The sequence below is a fragment of the Aquarana catesbeiana genome, linkage group LG09 (assembly GCF_042186555.1).
Source record: "Aquarana catesbeiana isolate 2022-GZ linkage group LG09, ASM4218655v1, whole genome shotgun sequence".
Taxonomy (NCBI): domain Eukaryota; kingdom Metazoa; phylum Chordata; class Amphibia; order Anura; family Ranidae; genus Aquarana; species Aquarana catesbeiana.
The window spans coordinates 227,554,224-227,572,865 of record NC_133332.1 but is presented as its reverse complement, the minus strand read 5'-3'; the positions used below and the strand labels follow the sequence as shown (position 1 = coordinate 227,572,865).

Below are 18,642 nucleotides of genomic sequence, written 5' to 3'. Positions count from 1 at the left end.
CTGAACTCTGCCTCACAGACTACATTTTAGGGTTTGTTCACACCAGGGTAACGTGAGAAGTTGTGCGTTTTCCCATACCGCATAAAAAATGTGCTGCCTTTTGCAGACACGCATTGGTTGCCATTAATTCTTTTTTTTTTTTTTTTTTAACAAAACAAGTTTATTTGTAAGTAAGCAAAACATATAGGCACATGTCATGTAGTACAATAGAAGGATACACAATAATCTCACACAGGTAAGTTATCCTGGACATCCATCGTTCAATGTAAGCTTTCTTTGCTTCTAGTGTCCAAATATACTCTACCGACCGCATTCCAGCACCTACGCTAGGGACTCTCCTGGTTTTCTACCAATTTGCAGTAAGGTGTGGTTCTTGCATGTGACTTGAGGCAACGCTCTTCCCCCAATTGAAGTTCAGGTGTACGTGCCTACTCAGTGCATATCAGGAGTGTTAAGCCATCTATCCCAGACCTTACTGTATTTATCCGGACAGCCCCTGTGTTACTTTCTTATATGGTAGATTTAGATATATTTCCTCTATCCAGGCCTGGATAGTGGTGGGGGGGGGGGGGCATTTCGCATCCAGTATCTGGCAACTAGCTTCCTTGTGCTAAAAAAGGGTTTCGTGCAGAAAGGTGGCTAGGAATTTATCAATTGGGACATCTGGGAGTAGGCCCAGTAAGCAGGATTTTAGGTCCAGTTGTAGGGGCGAGCCCATGTGGTCGTGCAAAAATTGTATAATTTGTGCCCAGTAATTCTGGATATCTGGGCATGTCCATAATAAGTGGCAGAATGTGCAGGGGTGGTCTGCACATCTTGGACCACGTGCATTTTGGTTTGGGTGGTACTTGGCGATTCTTACCGATGTAAGGTAGGATTTGTGTATAATATATAATTGGGTGAAGCCCCCGGAGAGCCTGGGAGAGGCCTTTTTAGTGTTTTTAGTCTTTTTAGTGTTTTCCAGAATCTCGTCCCAGTCTGATTCTTTCATGGGGCCTACGTCCTCCTCCTATCTAATTTTGGCCTTATCTATGATCCTTGACACCGAACGATTTCTTAATATGTTATATAGAGTGGATATCAGTTTGGAGGGGTCTGCACCCATGATTACATCTACCATGGATAAAGTTTGCGGGTTTGGGAGCTGTCTGCAAATTGGGTCTCATCCTTTAGTGATTGGAAGTTTCGTACACCAAGTGGGGTAATTACCTGGTGTAGATATAGTATCCCTTTAGATGGCCAGATTTCAACTCCTGGAATCGACAACAGTTCCCTTAGTTGGGGATTATGCCACAGGGGTGTGTGTGAGTGGAAGAAGTCATCGCCGGTCATTTTGAGCGCAATCTCCCATATGCGTTTGTGGTGGGATATAAGGAGGATTCGGCTATCAGCACCCCTTCTGCCTTCCTTGCCTCTGAATAGTACTTGCAATGGAGAATGTGTGCTGCTGTTCGGCTTCTTCTTTTTGTGTGTCTCACGCACATAGAGCAGCCCATTAAAAAATGTGATGTGCAGGAATAGGCAAAAAAGCATGCACATTTGGATGCACCTCCTGGTGTGAATGAGTCCTCACACTGGTGTCTCCTGGGATTGTGCACAATTCCAAAGGGTGTCTTGACTTAAAAAACACTGTGTTGGAGATTTAAGAAGAATTTTAGGGAGTTCATATTAGTATACCTCTCAGGCTGGGTTTACATATGTGCGGCCGCGGTTCCCAGCATTGGGTTCGGTGTGTTCCGTTCACCTGTTCAGGTGTGAATAAGGTCTGAATTTTTGCCTGATTTCGCACCTGAACCGGAGCCAAACACACAAAGCTGCCCCATACCTGTGTCACACTCACATGTCATGCGAATTGGATGCGGAGAAACCCGCATCCAATTCGCACATATGTGAACCCGGCCTCAAGAGACAAATTAACACAGGTTTTTAGTGTAAGTTAAAAGGTGTCTGAATTTTCTAATTTTTACAAATTTTCAATATTTGTTATCACTTTAGCTCTTGTACCTGTATATCACTTATGGATCAGAGCAATATTTAACTTTCTGCCATTAACTTGTTTATTCAGCAATAACACCATCATTACTACAGATAAAGTAATATACTTTGGGGTTGATTTACTAAAACTGGAGAGTGCAAAATCTGTTGCAGATGTGCATGGTAGCCAATCAGATCCTTACCTTTACCAACCCCATATCATCAATGATTGTGGAAATTTGCATGTTTTTTTTTAGGCAGTCATCTTCATACATTTCATTGGAATGGTTTTCAAGCAAAAGTTCCAGCATCATCACCCTGCCCAATACAGATTGGTGATTCATCACTAAATATCAATTCCATCCAGTCACCCACAGTCCATGATTGCTTTTCTTTAGCCCACTGTAACCTTGTTTTTTTCTGTTTAGGTGTTAATGATGGTTTTTGTTTGGCTTTTCTGTATGTAAATCCCATTTCCTTTAGCCAATGTCTTACAGTTCAGTCACAGACATTGACTCCAGTTTCTGACCATTTGTTCCTCGTTTGTTTTGTTGTGCATTTTCTGTTTTCAAGGCATATTGCTTTAAGTTTTCTATCTTGACGCTTTAATGTCTTCCTTGGTCTATCAGTACGCTTCCCTTTAACAACCTTTCCATTTGATTTGTACTTGGTCCAGATTTTCGACAGAGCTGACTGGGAACAACCAACATCTTTTGCAACATCTCATGATGACTTACCTTCTTGAAGAAGTTTTATAATCCTCTCCTTTGTTTCAACCGACATCTCTCGTGTTGGAGACATGATTTATGTCAATCAGGTTGGTGCAACAGCTCACCAAGGTGAACATTTTCCAAGAGTGGTGATTCCATACTTTTTGCCAGGGGTTGTAGTTAGTAGCTGGGCTGCCTATCAGATAGAAAGCTCAACGGCCAACTGTAGAATACACAGCAGGCTGACAATGCTGATGCTACCAGGACAACGGCTTAGCACTTTCAGTCTGGAACAGGAACTGCTTATTGGCAAGATCTTTAGGTAAGATGTTTTGCAATAAATTGGTAAAACGATTTTTCTAAGAAAACTGCATACAGTGGGGCATGATGCAAAGCAACTGATAAAAAACAAAAAGATTTTTGGAGTTGACATTCACTTTAACTTGGTATAATGTCAACCCCTTGAAAACCTCTACTTTTTATTTTAGAACATACATTTTCCTAGTAGGGAAAGTAATCCTGTTAATGGAAGAATCGGACGTAAGTCTGGAGAACAATTTCTTGTCTCTAGCTTTACTGGATACGCCTGAAACTCTAAACAGAACACAGTGGAAAATAAATCTATCTCACTGAATCACGCAGAAAGTAAAATCGTGCCTAAATAAGGGATTCTATAGATAGCCATCTGTTTCAGATTAAGGGTTTTCCGTGGAAGGTTTCTAAATTTGTTCCATTACTCGTAACATCCTTCTGGAAGAGGGGGGGGGGGACAAAACCTGATAGCATGCGATGTATGCCACTGTAATGTGAGGTCAGTACAGGACAAAACCCTCAAACGAACAGGTACAAACTGGAACTAACTCCCCTAGGTAAAGTCAAACATTGTGGTGGGCTTTAGACAAATTTCCATCATAACTCACTCACCATCTCTTTGTGGTTTGGGTAAAATGTTTGCTCTATTAGAGGGAATTCCTCTGGACCCAGCTTCTTATGCAGGCGCACTAGATGGGAAAACTGAAAGATTAACAGAAAAACGGTGAGAATGTTTATGCTACGAAGAGGAGAAAAATACAAAAACATTCATGGCTAACTGGATATCAAAACAGACTATACAGTTATGCGAAAAAAAAGGTAAATACACCCCATGAAATATGATGACTTTTCCACATACAGTATTTGAACAGGCACACATCAAATCCTGAGTCACATAGTGCCTACAGATAAAGGCAATATACTTGAACAAATGACACATAAAATTGACATGCTGTATTTATTTTAATCTATATTAACAAAAATGCTGATTTGTCCCATAGAAAAAGTAAGCAAAACCCCACAACCCTATATTTACAACCACATTAAATCCATGAAATTGGAATCCAGTGTTCCCGATTAGGTGCCAGTGATTAGAACCTCCTTAGGGAGAACGCAGGTGGATCCTGTATTATTCAAACCTCAGACATCTAGGGTGTGGTGTTCTCTCTGCTATTGACACATGTGATGTCATCATTTCAATATCAATTGAGCTCTCCAATGCCCTCAGAAAGGTGTTATGCCTAGCAAACGCGATAAGAAAATTGAATGAAAAATACCGCTGTCGGAGCTGTAAATGACGCCAGATGTAAAAAGGGAAAGCATTTGATCACACTGATCTTGGTGTGATCAAATGCTTTTAAGGGCAGAGGAGAGATCTGGGGTCTAGATCTCTCCATAAAGAGTACCTGTCACTATCTATTGCTATCACAGGGGATAACAATAAAAGGGATTTAAAAAAAATGTAACGTGACAGTGTAAAAAAAATAAAATAAATAAAAAACAGTTTTTAAAGCGCCCCCATCCCCGTGCACAAAGGCAAACGCATGAATTGGTCCCGCACGCACGCAAACAGCGATCGTCCCACAAATGTGAGGTATCACCACAAACATCAGATCATGGGCAGTAATTTTAGCACCTGACCTCCTGTTTAAATCTAAAGTGGTAACCTGTAAAGGCTTTTAAAGTGTCGCCTATGGATAGTAAGATTTACATTGTTTGTCATTGCAAGGGAGTGCGCAATTTTAAAGTGTGACACGTTTGGTATCTATTTACTCAGCATAACATCAGCTTTTACATTTGACCAAACAATTGGGTATTATATTGTGTTTTTGTGCATTCAAATAAAAAAAAAAAAAAAAAATGTATTGTTTCCCAAAAAATTGCATTTGAAAAAGCGCTGTGCAAATACCATGTGACATAAAAAAACTGCAACACCCACCAATTTATTCTCTAGGGCCTCGGCTTTAAAAAAAGATGTAATGTATGGGGGTTCTAAGTAAATTTTTACAGATGCAGATCTTTACATGCAAACAAAAGCGTCAGTAAAAGAAAAAGGCCTGGTCTTAAAGTGGTTAATCAGTACAGTATTTGTCCAGTGGCCAAGACGTGCATGCTCAGAAACGAAAGAATATATTACAATATAATACATCATCGCGGGATGTTGTACTGTGTATTACGAGAATTTTCATAACTCTAGTAACCTATTCGTTTTCTATATAAGACTAGCATGCAAAAAAAAAAAAAAAACTGACGATCAGTCATCCAATATTCTCATTGTGTGTACCAGGTTTATATGTCTATGAATCTGGCAAGTAATTTAAACAGATCACCAAATGATTTACCATCAATCATTCCATAGGAAGAAAAATAATCTACAAGTGGCATTGATTTCAAACAACATTTGTCCAGGACTGGCTGACTCAGCAAATTCAAATTCAACCCAAGGACTGCCCATCTGATGCTAAAAGAAATCTCTAAAGCCCCATACACACGATAGGACTTTGTACAAACTTTCCTGTGGATTTTTGTACAAAGGGCGTTGGCCATAAGTTTGTATTGCATACAGACGGCAAGACTTCCAGCCAACTTTCACCAAATCACGTGGGTTTTCAGATCTTTACCACTACCCTTTGGTCAACTTCTGTATTGTTGTCTGATATTGTGTCAATCTCGCCGCTTTTATCGGCAAGATTGACACCTTGCGAGCCGGGTTCACACTGGTGCGGGGATCCGACTTGGATCCCTACCAATGCCAGGCACTGTGTTTAGTATGAATTCCCTCTCGCGCTCATCGCAATAGGAAAATGTGTTTTTCCTATTGCAGCCAGCGCGAGATGTACAGTACCCTGTCGCCGAGAACCAGTGCGATGGGATCGCGCTGGAAACATTCCCGCGGCTGCGTACTGTAGTTTGTACAAAAGTCCGATGGTTTTGTGTACACACGATCGGACTTTGCTCCATCGGACTTTTGTTGCCGGAAAGTTTGTGCGTTCGCACAGCCAACAAAAGTCCGATGGAAACAGAAAAAGTTTGTCCGATGGAGCGTACACACGGTCGGATGTTGCTCTAAAACAGCTAATTTGCATGTTTGTTGTCAAAAAGTCTGATCGTGTGTACGGCCTTAATGGAAGCTGAAGCTGAGAGACAGACTTGAATAGTACACCACATCCAGGCAGTAGAGGGGAATTTCCTTAAGATGTTTCCTTATGTCCTGTACACACAACCGGACTTTCCAGCAGACTAGGTCCGACGATCTTCCCGAACGGACTTTCGGTGGACTTCCAACGGACTTTCCAAAGGAACGGACTTGTGCACATACAACCGGACTTTCCGGCAGAATAGGTCCGACGGTCTTCCCGACAGAGTTACGGCGGACTTCCGACCGAATGGACTTGCCCACACACGGACTAAAGTCCATTCATTTTGAACGTGATAAGGTACGACGGGACTAGAAAAGGAAGTCAATCTCGCCGCTTTTATCGGCGAGATTAACACCTTGCGGCCCTCAGGTCTGGTATGGATTTTAAGGGGAACCCCCTACGCTGAAAAAACGGCGTGGGGGTCACCCCAAAATCCATACCAGACCCTTATCCGAACATGCAGGCACGAGCGAGCGCCCCCCCTTCTGAACTGTACCAGGCCGCATGCCCTCAACATGGGGGGTGGGTGCTTTGGGGAAGGGGGGTGCCCTGCGGCCCCCCCCACCCCAAAGCACCTTGTCCCCATGTTGATGAGGACAAGGGCCTCTTCGACAACCCTGGTCGTTGGTTGTCGGGGTCTGCGGGCAGGGGGCTCATCGGAATCCGGGAGCCCCCTTTAATAAGGGGGCCCCCAGATCCTGGCCCCCCACCCTATGTGAATGAGTATGGGGTACATCGTACCCCTACCCATTCACCTGGGGAAAAAGTGTCAATAAAAAAAAAAAACACACTAGACAGGTTTTTAAAGTAATTTATTAGGCAGCCCCGGGGGTCTTCTTTCGACTTGTCCGCTCTCCCCGGCCTCTTCTCCCATTGTCAGTTTCTTCTCCTGCTCTCCGGTTCCTCTCCCGCTCTCCGGTTCTTCTGCCGGGCTCCTCCGCTATCTTCTGCTCTTTTGCCGCTCTCTTGCTAGCGGTGGCCCGGTCTTCTCCGTCGTCTTCTTCCCTGTTCTCTTCTTCCGATGTTGACACAACGTTCTCTCCCGCTGTAATGCTGTGTTCACGGTGCGCAACGACTTATATAGGCATGGGGCATGGTCACCGGGTAATGTCACCGCCCCTTATGACGTCACAGTCCCCGGGCTTGCTGGGACTGTGCCTTCATAAGGGGCGGGGTCACCACCCGGTGACCATGGCCCATGCCTATATAAGTCGTTGCGCACCGTGAACACAGCATTACAGCGGGAGAGAACGTTGTGTCAACATCGGAAGAAGAGAAGAGGGAAGAAGACGATGGAGAAGACCAGGCCACCGCTATCAAGAGAGTGGCAAAAGAGCAGAAGATAGTGGAGGAGCCCGGCAGAGGAACCGGAGAGTGGGAGAAGAACCGGACACCGGGAGAAGAATCCGGAGTGAGCGGAGAAGTCGGAAGAGACCCCCAAAGTCAGAAGAAGCTGCCTAATAAATTACTTTAAATACCTGTCTAGTGTGTTTTTTCTATTGACACTTTTTTCCCCAGGTGAATGGGTAGGGGTACAATGTACCCCATACTCATTCACATACGGCGGGGGGCCGAGATCTGGGGGCCCCCTTATTAAAGGGGGCTCCCGGATTCCGATAAGCCCCCCGCCCGCAGACCAATGGCCACGGTTGTCAGGAAGAGGCCCTTGTCCTTATCAACATGGGGACAAGGTGCTTTGGGGTGGGGGGGCCGCAGGCCTCCCCCCTTCCCCAAAGCACCCACCCCCCCATGTTGAGGGCATGCGGCCTGGTACGGTTCAGGGGGGGGGGTCGTCCGGGCTGTGTGCTCGGATAAGGGTCTAGTATGGATTCGGGGGGGACCCCAACGCCGTTTTTTCGGCGTAGGGGGTTCCCCTTAAAATCCATACCAGACCTAAGGGACATTGTCGCCTCTTTCTCGCGCTCGCTGCAATAGGAAAATGTGTTTTTCCTATTGCAGCGAGCGCAAGATGTATAGTACCCTGTCGCCGAGAACCAGCGCAATAGGTGCTGCACTTGCGTCGTATTTGGTCCCTCGGACCAGCATACAGACGAACGGGCTTCCCGATAGGAACTGGGTCAGGTGCAGTTCCAGCGGGAAGATTTGAAACATGTTTCAAATCTAAAGTCCGTCGGATTTTCGACTGAAAAGGTCTGTCGGAAATCCGATGAACCCCACACACGGTCGGATTGTCCGACGATTTCGGTCCGTCGGACCAGTCTGGTCGAAAAGTCTGCTCGTGTGTACAGCGCATTAGAAGCAGTACAGAGAGATGGGAGAACAATATCCTGGTTGAGGTGAAAGGAAGAAACAACCTAGGCAAGAAAAGAGGACTTAGACCCCAAGACAACTTTGTCTCTGTGTAATACCAAAAAGGGTTCTTTCCAAGTTATGGCCATCAACTCAGAAACTAGCCTTGCATAGGTGATGGCAGCAAAAACAACAACCATGTGAGTGAGAGTAGATAGGAGAAGTTCAAAGGACAGTATCTGAAGAACTGAGAAAACAAGGTTGAGATTCCACTGGGGAATGTAAGGGGGAACAATATAAGCGACACCTTGTAACAAATATTTCAGGAAGGAGTAAAGCCTAGTACATATGGGTCGAATGTCAGGCGGCATTCAGCCTGTATGTACTGCAGTCGGTCTGGCTTGTCAAATGCACTTGACCGAAAATGGTCTGCCAACCAGTTCCCAGGGGCCATCCCCCTGTCAGAACACAATAGAATAGCAGGGAAGATCATTGTACTAACATCAGATAGTTAGTACAGCGCTCCTCCTGGGCTGTCAGTTTTTTTTTTCGTTTAGCCCTGCTGGGTTGAATAAAAAAAAAAAAACTAGTAGTGTGTACTAGGCTTAAGGGGCAAGTGGTCTTTGACAGAGAACCACTAGAGCTGAAATTTGACAGTTAAGGGTACTCAGTCCAGGCCTGACAAGAAAAAAAAAAAAAAAGACAGGATTCATTCTAGGGACTACATCCTGGGATGGAATTTCCTTGCCTCGCACCATGAGAAATATGCCTTCCAGATGTAGAGGTTGACCCTGTGAAAAGTCAATTTTCTAATGCACAAGAGAGCAAGGATAATCAAATCAAATAGACACCTATCCCTCAGTTCCTGGGCTTCAATAGCCAGGCTGTTAAAAACAGCGACCAAAGAGGAGGGTTGCAAATTGGTCCTTGGAACAGAAGAACCAGAAGATAAGTAATATGTATGGACAGTCTGTCAGGAGTCTGACAAGGTCAGAGTATCACGTTCTCCTGGGCCAGTTTGGTGCAATAGGAATCACCAGATTGCCCACCATCTTGATCCTCCAGAGGAGAGTTTGAAGGAGTTTTAGAGAAGCAAAGGCATAGATTCTGAACTGAGTCACTAAAACATCCACTGCAATAGTCTGAGGATCCCTGGACCCAGAAACAAACTTGCTAAGCTTGTTGTTGATTGTGGAAGTGAAGAGGCCTACCTACATCTTGAGTAGAGTAGACAGACCATAAGAAAGGGCAATGAACTCATAATGTGGTGTGCCCACCTTCAAACACATATATCTTTGATGAGTTGGAAAGATAGGGAAATGCAAGAAGGCATCCCTGATGTCCTCAGAGGGCAGGTTTACTGATTGGAAGGGAGAAATGGCTGACCTTGTAACTTCCATGTGGAATTTTTGCACCCAAATAAATCATTTTGCTTTGAGAACAGAGAACAGGTTTGAGAAGAAACCCTGGAATTTCTACTTTTCTGGCTCCCCCTGACAAAAAGCTGTACCAGAGCATCTTGGAGGTCTGCTAGTTTTTTTGTGGATGTTGAAAAGTTTCACAACATGAAGTGTTTAAAATTCTTGCTTGAAGTACCTGGATACCATGTTTTGGACCCAAGCATCTAAAATGTCCTGGAACCAGGTGGATGCAAAGGCTACCACACTGTAATAAGTGGAGGTTGGTGTCCCCCATCGAAGGCCATACAGAAAAAGCGCTGATGCTCCATGAACTAGCATTTAAAACGAAAGGGTCCTCCACATGCGCACCAATAAAAAATCTATTCTGTAAATTAGGCATTTATCCAACAGCTTGTCCACATAATAGTGTAAGGCCACATGCATGAGCTCCAGTTGTTGGAGAAATGCAGTATCCATTATAGAATCAGGATCCCCAGAGATATCCTTGGACCAGATACCCAAGGTCTAGAAGATGAACATGGCCACAATGGCAGGTTGCAGTGCAGGGCCCAAGAGGGACAATAGAGCCTTTGACAGGGCTTCTGGCCTTTTATCCACAGGATCTTTAAAAACCAGGATATATTCCACAGGAATATTTAGAGTTTTGTTAAATAACCTAGATCCACTACAAGGAGGACCTACTTGCAAGGAACCCCTCCTCATTAGGATTTTACTGGACAAAGCATTTGGGAGAAGTAAACACTTGTCTGGATAAGGCCAATCGCTATACAAAACAGGCTGCAGAAGTGAGTGATCTGAGAAGGTTTTAACAGGCTAGCGATTCTTAAGAGAACCAGGTGGGTAACATTAGAGACAGCTGAGGCTCCAGGTCCAAATGTGTATGGTCCATTTCAGTAAAGAGCCTTCTCATGTTCCAAGTCATCTAATAGGGATAGGATACTCTCCCCATCATCCTCAGCTGACTCTGCAAAAGTTGCTGCAGCCAATGCAAAATCAGAGATGGACTCTAGAGCAGAGGGCATGAGATCACGTTTGCATGACTTCATTCAAAGCCAGTTAACAAGGCTGAAATTTTCCCCATAAACTCAGACAAAGTTGTTGAGAATTCCTCTCTGGACAAGACAGTGGAGGGAAGCACTTCTGAAGGAGTTACAGGGGACTCCAAGGAGTGTTGTGACTCAGATAAAGGACAGTGGTCTGGGCTATTGAATCCAGGTCCCTTAGTAGGAACAATGCAAGCCACCTAGGAGCTGCTAGTGGATCATAGGCTGACATGACCCACAGAACAGCTGCCCTTGCGCTGATGATCAACCACTAAAGTATGCAAGTGAGAGGTTTACCACAATGGTGCACTGTGGCCCTTGACCTGTAAAGCACTCTGTGGCTAACTCACATGTTACAAGGAGAGCCCCCCAGCAGAGAGCAGTGCTTGCAGGTTACATTACAGGCCTGCCCCACTGCTTTCGCACAGTGAAATCCGTGGCTATGCGGAGGATCAGCCAATCCTGAAGGCTGCAAAAATTAGCCCTTCTAGCTCGGCAGTTGTTGCAGAAGTTTGATATAAGAAAAAAAGGATCTTGATAAAAGTATTAAAAGTCAAATAAATGGGTTTGCTTTTCTCTGAGGAAAGACAAGGTCCATTCTCCTAGGACAATCGCAAAAAACGAGCATGCTGGGAGTGGGAGGGGTTATGCTACACTGTTTAAAAGCTCTGTTTGCCAGTGTCCAATCTTCTAAAGGCAGCAGCATAATCCAATGTCTCAGAAATACTTCACCCTGTATCCCTTAATGAATGATAATGAACATAATTACAGAATCTGCACAGAAAGAAGAGGACGCCTGATATGCTCATGCATTATCCTGGTCAATGACTCACTAAGCAGTAAACAGAAGAGGAGAATAACAGCCCCAGAACAAACCCTTCAAAAATCATTCATCCATGGCAGCTGCCTTATTATCACGGAGGGTTCTTTGTTAGATCTGTTGGCAGAGGCGTAGCTTGAAGCTTGTGGGCCCCGATGCAAAAGTTGACATGCCCCCCCCCCCCCACTACCACCCACCACTTCCACCGTGCGTGCAGATACACCCACCACACGCCAAGATACTCAAAGTGGCTTAAGAGTTTTGAATTCCCAGAGTTCCTCCTTACATCAGAGGACAGGGATCACAGCTGAAGATGTAGAGGACAGGGATCACCACTGGAGAATTAGAGGACAGGGACCCCTAGCAGGTCACTTGCCAGAGCTCCTTTCCCATCCCAGCACTGTATACAGCTCCCCCCCCCCACACACACTACAAAGGGCTGGATTCACATTCCTTTACACACAGTCTGTCAGCCTTCACAGGTGTATCTGGCTTTTATGTTGCCATTCTGACCTGTGAAATTCTCTGGTGGAAACGGGAGTGTAGTTGCAGTAGGCAGATACACCCTGTGAAGATTTTGGCTGACTGGCTGTGTTGTAGATGAATGTGAATTCAGCCCTGCGGAGGAGGAGCAGTATAAAGTGCCGTAATGGGAAAGGAGTTAGGCATAGCATCCAGGGCAGAGGGGGTGGTCAAGGGGCTTTGGGGGGGGCGCAACTTAGATCTGGGGGGGGGGGGGGCAAAGCCATGTGACACAAAATCTGGAGCCTGCAGCCCCTCAGAAGGTGTTAATGGATTTGTTTTAGCAATTTCTGAAGGTTTCTTTGTCAGTGTTGGCAGGTGTTGGGAGAAGGTCACTGCCCAGAGGTGTGTGTCTTTTCCCCAGTTGTCAGGGAAGTGGGGTAAGCAGATATCTCTGGGTGGGGGTACAAAGAATCCCAGCTGGTGACTAGGAGACACTGAGCGGTGTCTTACCTCACCAGTAACATCCGTCCCATCGTGGCTACAGGACGGCACTCTTCTCCTCTTAATTTGTTGAGCTCAATTACCATTCTAAGTTGCCGGAACACAGCACAGACACTTCCCCATCCTGGGCTGTTCTCACCTCGTGCTCCTCTCCATTCAGGAAATGGCTCACAACTTCTCCCCAGCCAATGAGAACAGGGGGGTGTGGACTGTGGAAGGCAAAGTGGAAGCCCAGTACTAGGGCAGATCAGAGCTGGAGTTTGTGGAGGATATGATAATATGACAGGGAGGCTGCATGGGCCCGCCGGAGCTAGGGGCAGGGTTGCGATTGTGACCCCTGCAACCCCTTATGCCACGCCCATGTCTGTTGGTTGATCCTGGGAATGATCATGGGGATATCTCACAACTGGAAGTCACAAAACATATAAAATGTCTTTCAGGCAACTGTGCATAACTAAAACATTTGTTTTGACTGCTCATAAATACATTATTTTGCTATAGTAATCTGCTGTTGACACTTACCACCCAGGGCTTGTCACAGAAGTTGTACACGGAATGTAGAGAATTGACGCTAGGCACTCCTGCATACTGTAGCCCAATCACCATGCTGCGGAAATCTCCATTGCGAGCCATGCTGAAGGCATGCTGACGAATCAGGACAAAGTCTGGTTTCAGTGATCTGTGGGGACAGAAATCAGATTAGTCCTTACTGTGTAATACTTCTGTAAATTTGGCCCAGTGAAATTAATTAAATTGCAAGCAGAATTCACATTGTTCTTTTTTAAAGGGCAATTTCAAGCAATAATAAAACGAATTAATGAGCCAATAATGCTATCCAGCGAGTACTGCAACTGTCATAATAAATACCCAATTTATCTTAATCTAAGTACTGTTAGCTCGGTTCACACCTAATGCCGATACGGCTCACAGCAGGGGGTCCTGTGCATCCTGATTCACTGTTTCAGGTTCGATTTCAGCCCGAATTTTGGGATGAATTCGGACCTGAAATGGACCAAAAGATGCACAGGGATCCTGTGCAAATTCGCACCGGAGCTGCATCGGAGTTATGTGAACCGGCCCCATAGAGAGCCGGTCACAATCTCCTGCTATTGCGAATTGGATGCGGAGATCCACATCCAATTTGCAATAGTGTGAACCTGGCCTGAATCCAAACATCACCTCACAGGGTCACTCAGAGTGTATTTCCTGAAGCCTATGCTGTGACCCAAAACATACTGAGGTTAATGGATCAGAATACCACCAGCAAGATAACGAGTATTTTTAATGTGCTTCTCTGGTGATGACTAGATTTCCTTAACTCCTCTCTGCTTCCTGCTTCACATTCATCAATCTTTCAAGGCAGGTTTTGAAACTGTTTGCTGATGAAGCTTCTTAGTGTTAAATTTGTTGTTTTTTTTTTGTTTTTTTTTTTTACTTCAGGCTTTCCGTATCAGAGAAAAAAGCCAGGGTTCTTTGGAAATAGATCTTCTGTATCTCAAGCAGGGGTTCCCAAACTGGGGTGGGCTGGAGCACAATAGCAATGACAGCATGAAAATGAGACGAAATTAGACTCACACCCGATACCTCTAGCCTCCCTCCCATGGCTTCCTCAGACATACTGCCCAAATAATATAGGTCCATGTTTGGCACACACAATACGGTTATGGGACTCAAATACTCAGCAGGTCTAATCTCCCCACATCTTCCTCTACTTTCTCTTCTTCACTGTCCATTGTTCCTGCCAGGAAGTGATAACCCACAGCAATTCCGGTGGTGGACTGAAAACGGCTTTATGTATGTCCACTCCTTGCTTTCCCCAACTAGGATTATAACATTCGGAGCCTTACGCTCTTCCCACGATATCCCTCTTAGAGAACATTTTAGATACACACAAATAAGACACTTTCTCCAATCCCTCATAAAATCACAAACTACCCCTTACACATTAACCCCGTTTGAAAGTCTTTGCAGATCACGGCCCCAATCCCTGGGTCTGATTTCATTAATTTATGCAGCCATCATTGGTTCCACAAAACCGCCTTTAAAACCATATCATCTCCAGTGGGAGGCAGATCTAGGAAAAAAGGTTGGACCCGGAGGATTGGCAGGTCATGACTATTGCATTGTCCAAAAGCTCCAGGAATGTTCTTTTCTTGGAAAATGCATACAAAGTACTATACAGATGGTACTATACTCCAGCCAGACTGGCGAGTTTCATCCCATCATATTCCCCTTTGTGTTTCCGTGGGTGTTTACAAGAAGGCACGATGGCACACATTTGGTGGAGGTGTCCCAGGGTATGCAGACTGTGGATCAGAGTTTATGCACTCCTTTGAAGTCTTTTCAACACTAATATAAAGAGGGACCCATTTGAGGCCATCCTGGGGAAACCAATCACTGAATTGTTGCAACCAGAACGCCAATTGGCATCCCATATATTTACTGCAACTAAATTAACCAATTAACCAATCGCAAAAGCTTGGAAAACCCCAGTTCTTAGTTTTGAAGTGGTAAAAAAACGCGTTAATGACATCATGGTCAACGAAAAACTGACTGCAATATTATCAGATACGCATGATAAATTTCTTAGGACATGGCAGCCATGGATGAGTTATGCCCACCCCTCCAGATTTGATTCGATGCTACTCTCACTGTAGTAGGTTTCCACCCTTTCGCCCCGCGGACCCCCCCTCCCCTCTACCACTTCTCCTCTCCCCTCATACTCTCTTTGTTTCCCCCCCATCTTTTCTATTCTATATTCCTATTATAGCTCTTCTCTGCCCCTTTCTTCTCTAATATTCTCTGGTTCCTTTTTTTTTCAGTCTCTGACCCACGGGCTTACTCCTGATTGGGACAGGGTATAAGATGACAATGTTATATGAGCACATATTGCCTCTTTAGAGTATTGTTCATTACTTTTTGGTCAGATAATACATTCATTCGTGTATCATACGATACATCATCTCACGTATCGCTATTGTTATGTAATTTGAGACTACTCATTAAGCCTATGTAAGAGTGTTACTGTACTATGTTCATTTATGTGTTCTTTTTTCTGTATTATTAATGGTCTTTCTATTCAATAAACCTTTTGTACAAGAAAATCAGAAGAAATAAGGTGCACCAGATACCCAAGACCATAGGTGTGCCAGGTGTGCCCGGGCACACCCTAATCACTGCGTGAGGTGCAAATTCCACCTATTGACTGGGCTTCCCCCCATGTTTCGCTCCTCCCCCCCACAGTGCTGCTGGCTTCCCCTCTCCTCTCCCCCCTCCTATCCTCTGGGTGGGATCTTTCAGAATGTAGAGTGAGTGAAGGGGCTGGTAAATATGTGATTTACTGGCCCCTTGCTTTTATAAATGAACTCACTGTGTTCATTTAATTATTTAGTTTACTATGCTTCAGTTTGTGAATGAACCGGAAGCTGCTCAGCACAGAGCACTATCCCGTTCATTCACTGTCCATGTGTTCGAGCTTTGGGGTGCACACTCTAACACAATATTCTGTGCACACCTATGCCCAAGACCTCAATTAACTAGACAACTAAAAAAACAACAACATGCTCTAGCAAAAGCCTACTTGAATTGAGCCACATCAAAGTATCATGAAGGGAGTCTGTTGCAGCATATATGTCACAGAAGCACTTTATCCTCCTAAAGTTTTCTTAGCCATACTTCTCTCGTGGGTCACGGGAGTACATTTACTTTTGCACTCCTGTCACTCAGAGTCAGAGTCAATCTATAGTGGGCTATTGGCCAATATTAGCTGACAGGGCAGAGCTGTGCCAGGTTAAGGAAGGATCACGACAATATGGTCAGGATCCACCCACTGCCTGATTGACAGCTGGCTCCACCTTTCAGCAACCAGTTGACAGCCGGAGACAGCCCCCCCCAAGGCAGTGAGAGTTTTGCCAGTTTATAGACAGGTCTGTGGTATCCTTCAATAGGATTACTACAGTAAATAAGATAGGATTACTAAACAGAGAGGCAGCTGTCTTCCCCTAGTATCAGAATCTCAGTTATCTTCAGATAAAGCATAACTTAAGGCAAAACCCTTTTTTTTTTTTAGTGGAGAGGGATTGCTTTTGCAATGCTTTTGCACAGAGCAGCCCTGATCCTCTTCTTCCAGGGTCCCCCACTGGCACTCTAAGCCCCTCTTCTTTGTCGGGTGCCCCCAGAGAAGCTGCTATCCTTGGGGGCACCTGTGGGTGATCGCTCACAAGTCCCACTGCTGCCTCCATTGACAGCCCCCGCTCTTGTGTCACTGCTTTTGATTGACAGGAGAGGGAGCCAATGGCTCCTGCTGCTATCAATCAGTCCAATGAGAGGGGAGACATCGGGAGAAGCTGCTGCGCTCGTGCACATTGCTGGATCGGATCGGGCTAGGGTAGAAAGAAAAAGGGGGCGCTGAGGGGGGGGGGGGTTTGGGGGAGGAGCTGCAGCACAGAAGGTTTTTCACCTTAATAGAATGCATTAAGGTGAAAAACCTTCTGTGTGCAGCAGCCCCCCCAGCCCCTAATACTTACCTGAGCCCCCTCTCGATCCAGCAATGTCCACAAGAGTCTTGCCTCTCCGGGGACTCATACTTCTGATCGGCTTTTGGCAGCAGTGGGAGCCATAGGCTCCCGCTGCTGTCAATCACACCCAGTCAGCCAATCAGGAGACAGAGGGGACAGGCCAAACCGAACCTCTGTGTGTGAATGAACATACAGAGCCATGGGTCGGGAGTGCGCTTGCTTGGGTGCCCCTATTGCAAGTTGCTTGCTGTGGGGGCACCCAGCAGAAGGGAGGGGCCACGAGGACCGGTGGGGGACCCGAGAAGACGAGGATCCTGGTTGCTCTGTGTAAAACCACTGCAGAGAGCAGGTAAGTGAAACATGTTTGTTATTAAAAAAAAACAAAAAACGAGACTTTATAATCACTTAAAGGCTTTAGATCCACTTTAAGGAGATTCATCCACTCTATTTGTTTTGTTTACCATTATCATTGAAAGTAACAGAAATCCCATATTTTGGATTGTCCCCAGAAAAGTAATAGAAGGGAAATCTTTCAATGGGGACACTAGTTCTGGGACCTGGGGTCCCCATGGAATTCCCTTTCCAGGGATTTCTTCTTACTTCCTGATTTGGCTTTGGGACAGGAAGTGAATGGAAATCTCTGCAGTGGGACACAGATGGGGAAAAAAAAAAAAACAGACAGGCAATAAAACCCTCCCCTGCTCTATCCAACATGGAAAAAAAATTGCCCATAGTTCTACTTCTTGCCGACTAGCTCCTGTGCTTATACGACGGCAGATCGCGATATATGTATGATGGCTCCTTTAAGAGGGGGGACCCGATGCACGTGGCCAGCGTGCGCGAACGCCGCCGGTCACCTGCGATTGCGGGCACGAGAGCCAGGACGGGGATTTGTGTGTGTAAACACACAAATCCTCGTTCTGACAGGGGAGTAGAGACAGATCTGCTATTCGCAGTACTTGCGAACAGTGATATGTCTCCTCCCCCAGTCAGTCCCATCCCCCCCACAGTTAGAAACACGAAGGCCCCTTTCACACACACCTATCCATTTTGATGGACTCCGCCTGCTCAGCAGGGATCGCTCCATTGATCCCCGCTGAGCTGGCGGATGACAGGTCTGTCTCCGCTCACTGTGCAGGGACAGACCTGTCAGAGCTCCGCTCTCCTCTATGGGGGGGTCGGATGAAAACAGACCTCCTGTCCGTTTTCATCTGATCCGCCAGACGGATGGAAAATAGGATTTCCATCTGTCTGGATTCAGCGGATCGGATGTCAGCAGATATGGTCACCGCTGACATCCGTCGCTCCATAGACCTGCATGGAGCATCTGTTCAGATCAGTGCATTTTTATAGCACCGATCGCTGTATAAATGCCAATGGTCCCAAAAATGTGTCAAAAGTGTCCGATCTGTCTGCCGCAATGTCGCAGTCCTGCTAAAAATCACAGATTGCTGCCATTACTAGTAAAGAAAAAAAATAAAAATGTCTT

The 18,642-nt window shown here is 45.5% G+C and overlaps 1 protein-coding gene across 4 annotated transcripts in view; it reads right to left on the bottom strand.

Moving 5' to 3' along the window:
- SYN1 (synapsin I) overlaps window positions 1–18,642 on the bottom strand; it is a 277,136-nt gene that overhangs the window by 140,829 nt on the left and 117,665 nt on the right. For all 4 annotated transcript variants that reach the window (XM_073599890.1, XM_073599887.1, XM_073599888.1 and 1 more), the window contains exons 4-5: window positions 13,159–13,315; window positions 3,609–3,698 (exon numbers count right to left, since the gene is read on the bottom strand). In XM_073599890.1, coding sequence (XP_073455991.1) covers window positions 3,609–3,698; window positions 13,159–13,315 — 247 coding nt within the window. The remainder of the gene's footprint in view (window positions 1–3,608; window positions 3,699–13,158; window positions 13,316–18,642) is intronic.